The sequence below is a fragment of the Plutella xylostella genome, chromosome 19 (assembly GCF_932276165.1).
Source record: "Plutella xylostella chromosome 19, ilPluXylo3.1, whole genome shotgun sequence".
NCBI classification, from domain to species: domain Eukaryota; kingdom Metazoa; phylum Arthropoda; class Insecta; order Lepidoptera; family Plutellidae; genus Plutella; species Plutella xylostella.
The window spans coordinates 6,485,051-6,500,393 of record NC_063999.1 but is presented as its reverse complement, the minus strand read 5'-3'; the positions used below and the strand labels follow the sequence as shown (position 1 = coordinate 6,500,393).

At 34.6% G+C, this 15,343-nt stretch overlaps 1 protein-coding gene across 4 annotated transcripts in view; it reads right to left on the bottom strand.

Moving 5' to 3' along the window:
- LOC105383314 (guanine nucleotide-binding protein G(o) subunit alpha) overlaps positions 1-15,343 on the bottom strand; it is a 48,925-nt gene that overhangs the window by 29,254 nt on the left and 4,328 nt on the right. For all 4 annotated transcript variants that reach the window (XM_048627546.1, XM_048627544.1, XM_048627543.1 and 1 more), the window contains exon 2: positions 6,515-6,557. In XM_048627546.1, coding sequence (XP_048483503.1) covers positions 6,515-6,557 — 43 coding nt within the window. The remainder of the gene's footprint in view (positions 1-6,514; positions 6,558-15,343) is intronic.

Below are 15,343 nucleotides of genomic sequence, written 5' to 3'. Positions count from 1 at the left end.
GATGGTGTGTCACATATAAACACGAAGTTAAACACAGCGGTCTGCATTTTTATGTACCACAAATGTTTAGCGCTGTCAAACGCCTAATAAATCGGTATAATTTCGTTTTAAACACTTGATAAACATGTTCAACCTAATGTCCATTGTACTAATCATTAATTCAAAATAAGAGCTCACTTGGAAAGGAGGCATCTTCAGGTGGTCGATGCTTGGGTAAAGAAATCGACCCCCCTATGGACCCACAGAATTCGAAAGCATTCAAACAATGCATTTGGTATGGCAAGGTCTAAGAGCAATACATATAGGTACATAATTGATGTACCTGTATTGTACATTACATTAATTTTTCATAATTAAACAGACTATTTGAACTTAGCTTGTCTGAACTGACTGAGTCACCCCAACTAAGACACTATAATAGCTATCCAGATTACTACCCAATCTATATAATTATTTAATTTGATTAAAGAGATACTCATAGATCATTTAATTAAGACTATACACACATAAATCCAAACCAATTAATGTTAAATATAATATGTATGTTTACATTTAGTTAATCATTGGTGTTTTGATAACGAAATATAATAATATAATAGATAGTGGGTGTCATTTACATTGACCACTGACATAATAATAGATAATAATAATAACTTACAAAGATAATGATAACGACACAAGAAAAATATAAGCTCCATATTAAGTGAAAGTTGAGACTATTTATACAGAACAGGAATACAATAATCGATTTCTTTTATTCTGTTTTTTCTATGTTTAAACAGATACAAAATAGTCAGACAGTGCTAATTTTGCAAAAAAATATGACATTCTTAAACTAAATGAATGAAGAATACAAAGTCATACCTCGTTTATGTCTGAAATTACAAAGAATAGCTGCCTTTTTTTGGTTTTGGCATTTGTTTCTTTAGCAAAGTTAGCACTGTCTGACTCTACTACATTCAATTGTAAAATCCTAAGGATCACCTATACTGTCTTATCATCACATAGAGAGAAACCAAAAAAGAATATTAATAGGTACTTGTTACACATAGATCATTTAGCTCTGAGTTGTGATGTTGTGTTGTGACTTATGTTGTGACAAATATGGATGGCATTTCTTCCTTGAACTCTAATAAGGTCACAAGCATCACAATCATAGGGGCCGAGTCAACTACTAAATAACTGGTATTATAGTAAAACGTGTTCATTATTATTATATATTATTCTTTATATTATATATTATTATTATTATATATATTATTATTATATATATAAGAGGAAATATTTGTGTGTAAGCGAGTGTTTGAAATGAATATTACTGAAGACCTACTAATTCGTTTCTAAAAATATTTTATCTATATTATGTTGTACATAGCTACTTTTTATCCCAGAATTCTTACGGGAAAGTGGCGCGGAAAAGCTATTAAATAACATTTTATTCACCCTTAATATCTAAGTATACATAAGTATCCGTTTGGGTTTGTTTAACATCATCTAAGTTGTATTGTACCTACCCGTAGGATAGTTTGTTCACGTAAAATAACCCTCATTTGATAAATAAGAACAAGATAATATTATTATCAAATAGAATGTTCTAAAGTACAACCTTTTTCATGTTCGCACCATCGATCAACCGTTATAATTATACATGTTCATATATATTATGAAGCCTTACCAATTATTATTCTAGCTTCACATAAAGTAGGTACACAACAAAATTACATATTAATTTACAATTAGTTCAAGTGGAAATTAAAGAAAACAAATTAGGTTCACACGTCACCGTCGCGAACAATCGTGTTCGGTAGTTTCACACGAATTAAAACCGCTTCGTTTTAAAATGTGAGAGAGTGTAACACAATATGCAGGCAATCTGGCCGGGAGATAAAACGGCGGAGAATAATTAAATTTGATTTAATTTCTTTAAATGACATCATGACACACATTGGAAGAACTAATTTAGAGAAATTGGGAAGAACTTGACTATTTGCGCTACCTGTCCAAAAATACCATGTTTTCTTCACTATAGGTGTTATACAATCTTGTTTTATATACAAACCTAGGTGAATTACATTCTATGGTGTATTTGAACCTATAATAGAACCACTATATTAAATGCAGCACGTATATTAAATACTATGAAAGCAGTAATGTTCCCCAGCCCCAGCTAATGGAGCAGATAGTATGGTAAAAACAAAAAGAGTATAAAGTTTTTACGTGCTAATAGCACTTGAGTGCACCTACTTCCCACATGTATGGCAGTCGCAACCAGTATAGCTCTCATCATGTGCTAGTAACTCATTTAATGGCCTCTCCGTATTTCATCAACTTCCATAGTACTGTGCTACCCCTATTTATTAACCCGCGATCCCCGCATCAGTATAGCATTATAAATATTAAATGTGGTGCAAAAATACTGAAAGTCGCGCAGTCCAATGGATACAAAAAGATTAGTTGTATGTATCCATGTACCCATCTACATAGTACGACACAAAATTTTATATCCGCCACAGTGGGTCGCCTGTCGCTTCACAATCCGGGAAAGGTAGGCGCAGTTAAAATACTCGCTGTTTGTAGAAACAATAGAGTGACGTCACGAACAACGTGATAAAGCAGCCGCGGTACAATTGAAGACAAAATGTTTACGACACCATGTTTTCCTTGTGAAGCACTCATACATTGTTCCGCTTTATAAGCCTCTAGCTAAGCAAGATTGCTATACTGGTATCATCAAATTCATCAGGCACCAGGCAGTAAAGTTGTCGTCCACTACACAGCACGAAAGCCGCAAGAAGTGCCAGGAGACCCTGTCGTCGGCCATCCTCATCCTCCACTATCCGCTCGGCAAAATGTCCAGATTATCAGTCTCTGTATGTGTTTAATCCGGAATTCCCATAGAAATTCATGAATCATAAAGGAGGATTGAAGCTTGAAAGCAACATTTGGTATGCATGTGTAATAATTAATTAGATATTTATTTTGTTCTTAAGAATTTGCGAGACTATGTTTTCTAACAGCGGCACCAAGTCAAAAATATCATAATATGTAGGTACAAATAATAGAACGAAATATCGTGACTAATGTTTTGCCCCCTGTGTTTCGTATTAATGCAGCGAGTAGGACGCATTAATTACAATAAATAAATATTCTATTTGTACATCTAGTCCATGTCTATGATAAAATTTAATTTAACTTCTATCAGCAGTACTAGTGATGGATATTATTGAAAGGTGAAGGTCGTTGAACTTGCAAATAATGGTGCAACTCTGTGTTTCCCCGTCGGGGTGCATGCGTCACACTTTGATGACGTCATCATTAACCGAGCCTCATTTACCACCCGCAATGCGATTTATTTCACCATGCCCGGGGAATCAAATTGCAGCGCAATGCAGCGACCACGGTGGCGGTGCTTAGAAAAGACCTTTGATCAGCACTATAGGGATCAGGTAGGTCACTTTTAAATCGACGAACAAAAATCTTCAGGCAATCGGCGTGCCGATTAATATGAGATAGAGCCGTGGTTCGCGCAGCGCTCCGAAGCTTCGGAAAAACAATACTGCAGCGCTACTCTCACTTGGTGAAATAGGTTCCGAAGTGTTTGTTAGCGCCTCAACTCTATCTGGTTGCAATAAACATACTGATTGCATGCCAGCTGATGCCAGCTCTCCAAAACTTCGTGTTTCGTTTGCAAGATTGGCTACGAAACACGTCACATGTGACAAGTTTTGGCGCCACTGCGTGACGTCACACGAGTCTCAATTCGCCTTTGATGATCAGTTGTTGATACAAACACAATATCGTTTTCGCATCCACTCGGTACCACTATGACGTCAATGAGATGTGAACTAATCCGATAAGACCGCCTGCTGCGATATCGACCGTGACCGGAGAAGACAACAGTAAGAAGTTCACGCTGTTTGGTTACGCAAATATTACTTGGGCACTTGGAGTAAACCTTGGCAATCGATAATCTAGCCATCGTGGTAGTATTCGGACTAAAACAAAAGAAACAAGTTTGGTAATAACCTATCATTTAATTTTCGTAGTTTCTAAATCTAAATTGATGTGACATGTGATGATGTCACATATTTAACACTATCTAATCCATTGGTACTCAACCTCTTCCATATAAGGGCCACAAACACGTTTGAGTCATCGTGTCGCGGGCCGCAAGGTTTTTTTTTAACTATTATAAAGCGATGTAAACTAAGAATAATAATATAAAAAAAACACATGCATATACTAACTACTCTGTGTAAAAAGTAACGGGATTCGATCAAAAAATGATTGTTATTCATCCAAACATACTCTATCACCTTCAAAGTATGCTCCTTAAGAAACGATACACATACTTACGCTAACGAATTATCACAACACTCCTAAACTCCGTTTCCAGAGTTGTGTTTAGTACCTACTCGCAGCAAATTTTCCTTTTTGTCTTCTATCGATTGTTAGTTAAAGTCATGTTGTCTGTTTGACTATCGTGGTGTGTGGTGTTGTGCACTCGGAATTCTTGCCAGAAAGTCAAACGGTAGGAAAATAATATTGTTTGCGGGTTATGTAGAATTTAATACAGCAAATTCGACAAAGAAGGCCAGATTTGTGGAAAATAGTGGAGAAAATATTTTTCACAACGATATCACGCCTTTCGCACGAGGATCATTGTGAATGAAGTTTTGAGCAATCACTCAATAAATACCATCGAGCACGAGCATCCACCATATTAACCAGATATGGCTGCAGCTCACGGCTCTAGCTTCTTTTTTTTTCTAAACTCAAATTACCACTTTGAGGCACGGTTTTCAATCGATAGAAGACAATAAGAAAAAATCGCCACGAATACAAAACTGAAAACAGCGCTCAAAAAAATGTTGTGATGATTGGATGGAGCAAACTTTGAAGGCGACAAAATAAACCTGGATAAACAACAAACATTTTTTGTTTTATGGATATAATCCCGATACTTTTTACACAGAATGTATATTCTCTATTATCTCTCATGGCACGCGGGCCACCGATAAAGGCCCCGCGGGCCACATGCGGCCCGCGGGCCGCAGTTTGAGTATAGCTGATCTAATCCATCTTCATTCAGGGCTCATTCTTAAAGAACCTTCAACGCTAACGTATTTAGAAGTCTGCAAGGATCAATAACTAAATATCTTACTAATAATATTATAAACGTGAAAGTAATCATGGATAGGACTATAGGACAGGAAAGAAGCAGTTGGGCTGGGCTAATTTCAGACCAAGGTCGATAAAAATACTATTTTTTCATTAGAACCTAAGTACAGTAGTTGAGAGTTTAATTTAGACAGCTTAAGACGTCTCCCGTATTAGGTTTCAGTTCAAGGCCAGCTAGGCTACATAATAAACCTGAATATTGCATTTTTACTGCGAAGTTAGCTCTACTCCTTACAACATTACATTTTTAATAAGGCAGACCTTAGAATTATAAATTGAGTTCCATTTACTATAACATGGCCAGCTCCTTACCTATCCCACACAATAGTACTTATTAATAAAATGATGTACCTCTTATGCATAGCATAATATTTTAATCTTACATAGTTTAGTATCTAAAGTACACAAACAAGTAACAATTTAGGCATCTGTGTTTCCAGATTTTTCATTAACATTACGGTTAATTGAAGAGATGTATGCAGGTTAATAATATTACAAAATTTTGCTAATATAGGACATAATGTACACATACAACCTTTTTCTTTCTTACAATGTCGTTGAAATCGATACAACTCATACACAGTCCAGTGAATTCCGGCGAGCTTCGGAGGCGTTTGTCTGCTGAAGACGAAGCGACGGTGACGATTCCTGACACGAGATAGTGACATAGCTGAGATAGGTTTCATTTCACACTAACTTATCCCAGCTATGTCACTGACTAATGTCAGATTCTCCCCTGTTGTGTTAACATAGGAAAAGGGCTAAAATTGTTAACATAATGAATGAAATTATATCGTCAATTGTAAAATACATTACATGCCTTTTTAACAAAATTCTATACTGTGATTGGAATAAGTCAATAAAAATTAGATCAAACAATCGATAGTGGCAATATACAAAATACTACCTTTATATCTAATATCACATCACACGGTAAGAATTACGGCTAACATGATAATCGCGAAAATACAATCCAATACTAGTGATATTGATAAAAACTACAGATATCGATACAAATCATTCCTTTGCATGTCATACTTGAGTACTGATAATATACGACTAGTACGTTGTGTTATTGATTACATTATTGATTGATTACATTAAAATACTGGCCCAGTTTCTCATTAGAGAATATCAAGCTAAGCAGAACTTAACTATTAAAATTATCGTTGGATTAGGTAGTTTTACCTAAATGTGACACTGGGTCACTATCTTAAAGTTCTTTTCAATGCGATTACTTAATGATTACTTTCAATTACTTAAATAATGTATTACAACAAATTTATTTCTTATGATAACATGTACTTAGTAATAGAAAATGAAAATTACTCACTTCATTTGTTTGACTATCGTGCTCTTGCCCGACTCGCCGGCACCTGAAATATAAAAAAATATTATTAATATACAAAACCGGCAAACCTTTTTGGGAATGTGGACTTTCGGTCTATCTAAATTCGAGACGCCCTAAATTCTTACAAATTATCATCATCATCAGCTCTCAAGTTCTCCCTGTAATACTGCTTGTATTATAACTTAGTCATCGACCTTCCCCGTCCTGCCATGACAGGCTAACTCTTTACGACGATTTTGATTATTTCCATCAAATTGAGATCCAAATTCCAACTTGCAAAAGATGCTGTACTAAGTTAAGTACCTACAAGTCGGATACATGTGTGATATTTGTTTCTATGAAGACAGATATCTATTTCGATAGCGTAATTGCCAAAAATAGGGTGGATGTAACCGTTGAAATTATGCATGTCTCTCCAGTGCGGGTAAAAATACCAGTCGAATGTAAATAAACATAATGCCGGTGCGATGGATGATTCGACGTGGATCCTCATACGTTGGTTTAGTACTCAACGGTTCTTTTTAATACATACATACACGCTCACGCCTGTCTCCCAGAGGGGCAGAGATTAGAGTTCTTTTTAACTTTATTAATTTCAAGTGCCATCGGAATACATATCTACAATTTTATTTCTTATAATTTATTTAATTAAAGTATCTAAGCAGCAACCAGTCTTTAGCGTATCAAACGTAAATTATACATGGTGTCCCGAATTAAATATACATTTTGACGGTCACGTGACTTTACAGGTGAAGCATTTTTTTTTTTTTAATTTAAAAAGTCATAACGATTTTTTTTTTCCTTTTGTAAATCGACAAAATAAAACATTGCGTTGCGTTGCCGTTGTAACTAGTACCTAATTGTTTATCAATGAGAATAATAGATAATCATAATGTCATTTTCGAAAATGTACCTACGAAGTATTTTTTTTCTCTTTTCTAACTCCTCAATAGACGGCTGATAACAATGTTTCAGCCTATAGAGCGTTATTATCAGTGAACAGAAAAGTCTATAAAAGACAGCAGATAAGTAACTGGCTCGTTATCAGAAGCAGACAGCAGTTTTCAAGTCATACCTGAGCAATTTAACTGAAATTGACATACCTACTTACTTATTGGAAAATTCAATCTTTTTTTAACATTGTCGGTCAAATGAGAATGACAAAAAATAACTGATTCCCATCTGAAACAACTGCATAAAATATACCTTGGTTATCGAGAAACATGCATGTACTGTCCACTTTTAAACACTATACTTATTTTTAGGAATTTGCTTCTACCGTTTTTGGTGAACTTTCAGAAATACCTCAGGTACATTATTTCTCTAGCCTGCCTCGAATCCTAACTAATCCTAACTAATATTATAAATGCGAAAGTAACTGTGTCTGTCTGTCTGTCTGTCTGTCTGTCTGTTACTCTTTCACGCCAAAACTACTGAACGGATTTGAATGAAATTAGGTATACATATGGTATAGACCCTGGGAAAGAATATAGGGTACTTTTTATCCCGGAATTCCCACGGGAAAACTTTTTAAGGCGAAGCGAAGCGCGCGGGAACAGCTAGTAAGGAATAAAGGTAACAAAATACTCTGAGAGAGCAGCCTAGCGTTTAATTAGCAATATTCCTGGAGCAAGGTGTGACAAATAGGTGTGGGCGTTCGGGGCCGATGAATGAGAGGCGCCGTGAGTCGTGACCCCAGTTGCCGTCAATTGACGCTGCTGGCGCGAACGGCCGATCTTTGACCCCTGATAGACGTATCTCAGCTTACTAAGATGCTAGACCTAAATTGAATCGATGTTACCTATTGGCTAAATGGAATACTAAAACTGCTTGCATGTAATTGATGTAATTAAGATCCAGCCGCATATCTTATCGCAGAAATAGAAAATTTTCATAAAGTTTCGATATTGTAAGATTCATTTCTCAATCAAGTACCTAAATAAATATTATTTATGATAAGAAAATTTCTTATGTAATGGTTAGCGCTCTAGGTATGTAAAAGACGAAAAAAATCGTCATGCATGCCTGTAAAGAGTCGTGTATTGTGCAGAACCTTAAGCTGCACTCACAGTCTAGCGCTTTAGCCCTAAGGTAAGGTTTATACTGTGAACCTGTAGCTTTATATCTTCGTATTTCCGTCTTGTTTGCCGTATTGCAACAGTAATTAAATACAGTCTGGGTATGGGAAACGTGTGCGTAATAAAAAGCCGATGACAAATAGGCTTTCGCTTTCGAAACACCGAATGGAAACTAGTCAATTCAACTTAAATAGTACATCGTGAAATTGTATCACAATCACAAACAGGATTTCTAAAATTATAATTAAGTAAAGAATATTTTTTTAGATCGATTTCTTGTCAATAATTTATTTTATAACTTGTTACCCAACTAGTCTAATAAAATAATAAAACATCATCTATAGTCATTTTACTGTTATAGGTAATAAAAACTTGTTCTGGCAACCCTGTAAAACTTATGATTACTTATTAAAACTAATGACTTTAATTTTCTTCTATAAGCTGTTTACTAAATGTATTGTAAAACTGCATTGCGGCAGGGTTAGGTCGAGTTTGGGTATAAACCGCCCCTTTATTTTGCTCTGATTTATTGATTAAGTTCGTCAACTATGTCGTATCAGCGTGGCGTGTTTTGAAACTATACAAGGCCAGAACGCAGAGGGTGGGACTGCTCACGTATAGTTTCAAATTAAAATGTTGCCATGATTTACTTGAAAGTATACAAGGCCATTACGCACTAATCGCGTATATTTTCAAGTAAGTTTGGCCAAAATTATGGCTTGAAAATATACTGCAGCAGTTACCACTGCGTACTAATCGTGTATATTTTCAAGTGCCACGCGGCAATGCGACCACTTGAAACTATACGTGATTAGTTACCAGGTAGTAGGTTTTTATATTTAATACCCATAGATAGATAGGGTAGGCTCCCCAAAACTTGATGAAAAATATGTCTCTAATAGGTCTATAGAGTAATATACTCACGAGCAATCAATAAGTCCAAGTTGCAAAATGTCAACACCAAATTTATTTTAAGAGCTTACATTATATTCAACCGATAACTACCAATCAAAGGTTGTTTAGTAGAAATTGCTTTTTAGCAATAAGTCCGCCTTTGTGCGCAAATTATTAACTATGTTTTAAAATGCTTCTGTGTAAAATTTGTTTTATGTGTGCAATAAAGTGTATATAAATAAATAAATAAATTACCAAAACTTTATAAAACATTTAATATAGAATTTGATCTAAATTTACGTTTTTAGTTGGTTATAATAATATTTTGATGCGCTGTTAAATGTACTTTAATATTTCCGACGGCGTCATTAAGCTAGTCTTTTCCGTTCAGGAACTATCGCCACTGGAACTTTTACATTTCTCGTGAGTGTAGTAGGTATTACTCTTAATGCATATAAATAATAATTTATTAGTATTCTTACTTGCAAGTATGATTGCTATAAATATCAATTTATCAATCAAATTCGAGCTTGTTCATCTTTATTTAATAACATTCTATAGGTATGGCAGTCAGAATAAGTAAATTGTAGTCATGTGTACATTTACCGAAATAGTTAAGTAAAACAGAATCAGCATGAAGGTATAAATTATATGCGACAAGTAGGGTAAACGTACCGGTTTGCCGGCCACTACCCCTTTCCGGCCACTTCGCACATTATTTTGAATAATAGGATAGTATTGAGACATCTCCTTGCTATTTTCGCGCCATTCGACCTGGACGAACATCACGGTTCATAATCCAATGGCATGACCTCGAAATTTGCGAACTGAGCCCTCAGTCACCATTTCAAAATTTGGTGTGTGGATGCGTGGCAAATTTAGCAGAAAAAATAGCAGGTGGATTGATTTTCAGAGGTACCGTGAAATGGGGTGAATGGGGATGGTTTTCAACTTTGAGTGCCAATTTCTAATGAATTTTGTACTAACAACTTTTAGTTTACCATATTAAAAGTTTAGTCTTGACCTGTATTTTATGAAAATGCATACGAAAATCTTTGATGGTCAGCCAATTTTATGTAAATTTATAAAATATATGATGTCCCTATTCATACATGTATAGGGGTTAATCGGGACGGTATTGAGAACAATAGAGAAATATAGTCATGGTTGTCACAACCCCTAAATAATTTTTTTCAGTAATATGTAGTAAAATGTACACTATACCTCTACATATTTCATTGCTTTCCTAGTTAAAACTTTAAAATCAGTTTTTGTAAAATTAGGGATATATTTTAAAAAAATACCTGCAAAAAGTACCTAAATGTCCCTAAACATCGAACTAGAAAAAAGTTTTTTTCTACTTGGATGTTCCTAAGTATAATAATTTATTAACACACTATTATGTAATAAAGAAATAATTTTATTGTATAAGAACAGATACTTACTGGCGATATAGGTAAGTGACAACCCTATCAGTCCCTATCCCTATCCGTGCTTTTGTGTCCCTTTTCATACAACTACGTCCCTAGTTTATGGGACTCTTGTCCCAATTCACCCCACAGTCGTCCCAATGATATCCTGTAGGCGTCTCTATTACCCCCTTTTTTAGAGAAATTTACCAGGTCTTATTAATTTTCAATTTAAACTAAAATTAATAAATAAAATCGCAGTAACTTATTTAAATTTGATAGAAAACAAAATTACTTTTCTAATTTAGTACGATTTATCCAATAAAAATAACATTTAACGTCTCTTTTTCCAAAGTTTCTGAGGAACAAAATTTCGACCTTGTGAATGGCGAACTTCAGATGTATTTTTTTCTCACTTGTAACCATCTTCACGTCAAAAAAGTGTTACTATCAACAAAAATCAATTTTCTACTTTAAAAATCATAAAAAATCTGACCATTATCATTTAATTTTATAGTAGATTTTCTGCTTCAATTTCGTTCATCGATAATATCCCTATTGACCCCTGAATTCCTATTCACCCCGTTTTACGGTAAGTTTTTAAGTATTCCTACTGTTTTATTAGTGATTGAATTGGTTTGTGTGTATTAAAGTATGTTTAATTTCAATATTTGAGTGCCTAAACCACCAAACCTTTTCATAATTTGTAATATTTTCGGTGGTCGGACAATAGGTTATCGATTTATTTCAAAATCTAGTTTCCGGCCGGGTGGTCGGAAACCGGTATAAGTGTAGTCATTCAATTTTGCGTATATTGCGGAAACCTTAAATGCACTAACATAGATTCCATTATATTAGTTAACAGCTAGAATTTTGTGAATTGACAACTAGATTCCGGCCGCCAGAATACCTCATAGTTTCAAAGATATGACCTTAAAAACATATCGAATGTTTAGCGGCCGATAACCAGTTAAAACAAAACCTGTTTCCGGCCGTCGAAATAAGCGGCCGAAAATAGGTAAAAATTACACCTTATTCCGGCCGTCTGAAATAGTAGGCGGCCGAAAATAGGTAAAATTAAACCTGATTCCGGCCATTAGATAATAAAACGACCGATAATTTTTATCGATGCCAATGCCAAGAGTAGCTAATTTGACTTTTGATTTTAATTTGTTATTTCAAAAACCCTATGAACTACTGAATAAGACTCGTTTTTCTACTGTGAATTACGTGGCCGATAACCAGTGCACTGGTGGACGATAACTGGGTAAAATGGCCGATAACCGGTATATTTGCTATTTTTACAAAAAATATATTTTTTAAAATCATGTATAACTGCTACGTCTATAAACTGAAGGTTTTATGAAACTAGACTATTGAAAGATCAAATATTATTTTTTTGGAAAATCTTGACACACAACATTATGATAGAAATTAACTCTGAAGTCAACAAGTCGCTTAAGTGGCCGATTACCGGTACTGTTACCCTACGCCAAACAAGCAATGTGCGTAATAGCAATGTATATTTTCAAGCACGATTCAGTAAATCCCAACTTGAAAGTATACGCGATTAGTACGCACAAATCGTGTATATTTTCAAGGAAAATATTATTTTTTTCACTTGAAACTATACAGTGCTAGTACACTATGGGTGCGTTCTGGCCTTGTATAGTTTCAAAACACGCATCAGCGTGGTTTCAACCTATTTACCTTGCAAAAATAATGCTTTGACATTTAAAACATATAAAAAAGCGGAATAACTTGAAAACACGACACCACTTACGATTTTTAGACTTACTGAATTAATTATCATAGTTAAATACGAAATATTATCATACTAACGTACGGTCTTGTCATCAGTGTAAATTTTGTTTAAAATTAACAGCGCCAATTCTTATAATAAAATCACCTCACTCAAACCTATTCGTCAAATAAGAAATGCAAAAAGAACTAGAATATAATAAGAATAACACGAATTACAACACGGAAATAATCGATTTACAATGAAAAACCTATTTATTTGGTACAGTAGCGACCATAATCAAACAAGATACAAATCTTCATCCGATAACGTACAACAATTTTATAGGTACTAAGACTACTAATACTAAGTAACTTATAAAGAGCTAGTAACGACCACGCGAATACAAAAGAAATATTCGTCTTGGTCCATTCACGGCCACACTGTCACGCTATTTTCTGCCCATTCAACATTTTCATGTCCCCTGGACGCAGGTCTCATCGATCTTAACCTCGTTTCAATAGAGCCTATAATACCTCGAAGAAGTTGAAGAGGTAGGGGTCAAGTTGTGACTGCTTGACGTACATCATTTCGAACCGCTCCACCGTGCCACTTCAATTAGCTGGTATCGTGACAGAATGAGTATGACACACTCACGAAAGTATAGCTCCAGTCTCCACACTTGATTCATAGCTCCATATTGCATGGTGCAAGCTGTCTTAAAGAATCATTTAAAACAAACTGCAGGGGCAGAGGTTTCTCTAGATGTCTACTTCTAATTCGATAATCTCAATTATTAATCTGATAAGCGTTATAAATAACATTAGAGATGTATGGACATGGATTTCAAGGAACCATGGTAAAAATAACATCAGCATCAATAGTCTGCGATCATCCCCTGTTGGAAATAAGGGTCACCCATAGGGAGCCCTACTCTGTCCTCAACCTTAAAGAATCCCTACACTGAAACCTGAACAAACTTAACAACAAACAACAATGGATCAGATATTTAACCCATTACCCACATGAATACGAAAAAGGTTTGATGTAAAGATATTCCATTCTTTTCATTCATACATTACTTAAATCCACAAGTTTTGTCAAACGCTGTTTTAAAAAAAAGTCAAACAATACTATTACCAACAATACATTAAATTATAAATTTAATATAATTTACTACTAAGAATAGATTAAAGCCAGTCATAGAGAAGAAAAGTTAATAATGATTCACTGTTACGTTAGTCATCATTCATTGTTGAATAACTTTAAATAATAATAAACATTGAACACAGAGAAGAGTTGCCTTCTCCAGCAGCAAGGAAAAATACCAGCATCTATGTAATTATTAATTATAAAAGACACAAGTGTGCTGTAGTATGATTTGACATTGCACATTACACAAACTAGTAATTTACTTTGATAAAATTAACTTTTAAGGTGAAGGGAATTAGCCATATCATTATTATTAGGCATACAGTGAAACTATAAAGTCCTGAAATTAATGTTTGAGGAACTAAAATTTTCAGGAGCCTGGCACCATTAGAAAAGAAACATAAAAGTCATAACAATTGTTTATGTCAATAGGCGGTTGGCTGTTTTTTGAATTTTCTTATTAATTATAAGGATAATCTAGATAAAAGCAACTTTTTACGCTTGGTTGCAATTAGGAAGATGAAGAAAAACATTCGTAGTCAAGCTAGTGAAGTTATTTATCGAGTTTATACAATGTTTAGCAGAACATCAAGCTGGACACATTTTGTCGGATTTGGAGGATGTTTACGCTCGTACAGCGTCTATGACGGGTATGTTGCATTGTACAAATTGTAATAACTCATTTTTTATTAGTACCAACGCTTCATTTATCGATAAACCTAGGTTTAGAGCCCAAGACGAACATTGTTTACATACCACTGATTGTAGGTTTCATCTGGTTTCAGTTGAGTCAAACCTTAACATTTTCATACTTGAAGATATATTTTTTGTTTACTTACTAAATTCACATTGTGTGAATTTGGGGGGCATTGTGTAACTCAAAAAGATTTTTTTATTTTATTTTATAGTTATATCGGACCAGCGTGCCAAAGAGGGCAAAATATGGAATATTTCTAACTCCTGGAAGAAACAGAACTGGCCCTCCAAAAAGAGAAATTGATGTCTTTACTATGTGTGCCCTTCGTCAACAGATCCAGTTTTTTTATACAGTTGTAATAACGTTATCTAAATAAATATTTATTGGTTTCACTATTAGCCTTCATATTAACACCTTCTAGCTTGTATAAGAGCTTTTTTGTGGATGGTAAGTTGTTTTTAAAATACATAAATAGGTAGGAAGTTAACAGGTAAAATTTCAAGTATCAAAGTCAGTTATGTTTCGCTATATAGGGTTGCTACATGAAAGATAGCAGTGCCCTCATTTAATTTCAGGACTTTATAGTTTCACTGTATATTCTAACCTAGATGCAACATGTGCATCCTTGACATTAGGTGATACAGCAATGATGCAAGCATCTTATTTAATACTAATAACAAGCCGCACTTGTAGTCAAGTTCAATGGCGTTATACTTACATTTTTGCTTTAACCACTCACATCCCTGTGATGCATTGGTAAGCGGGACACAATAGATTTTAAGTATCTTGGATTTAGCGGGATATGACTGGTTAATATTCTTGGACCAACTGAAGAGCAAG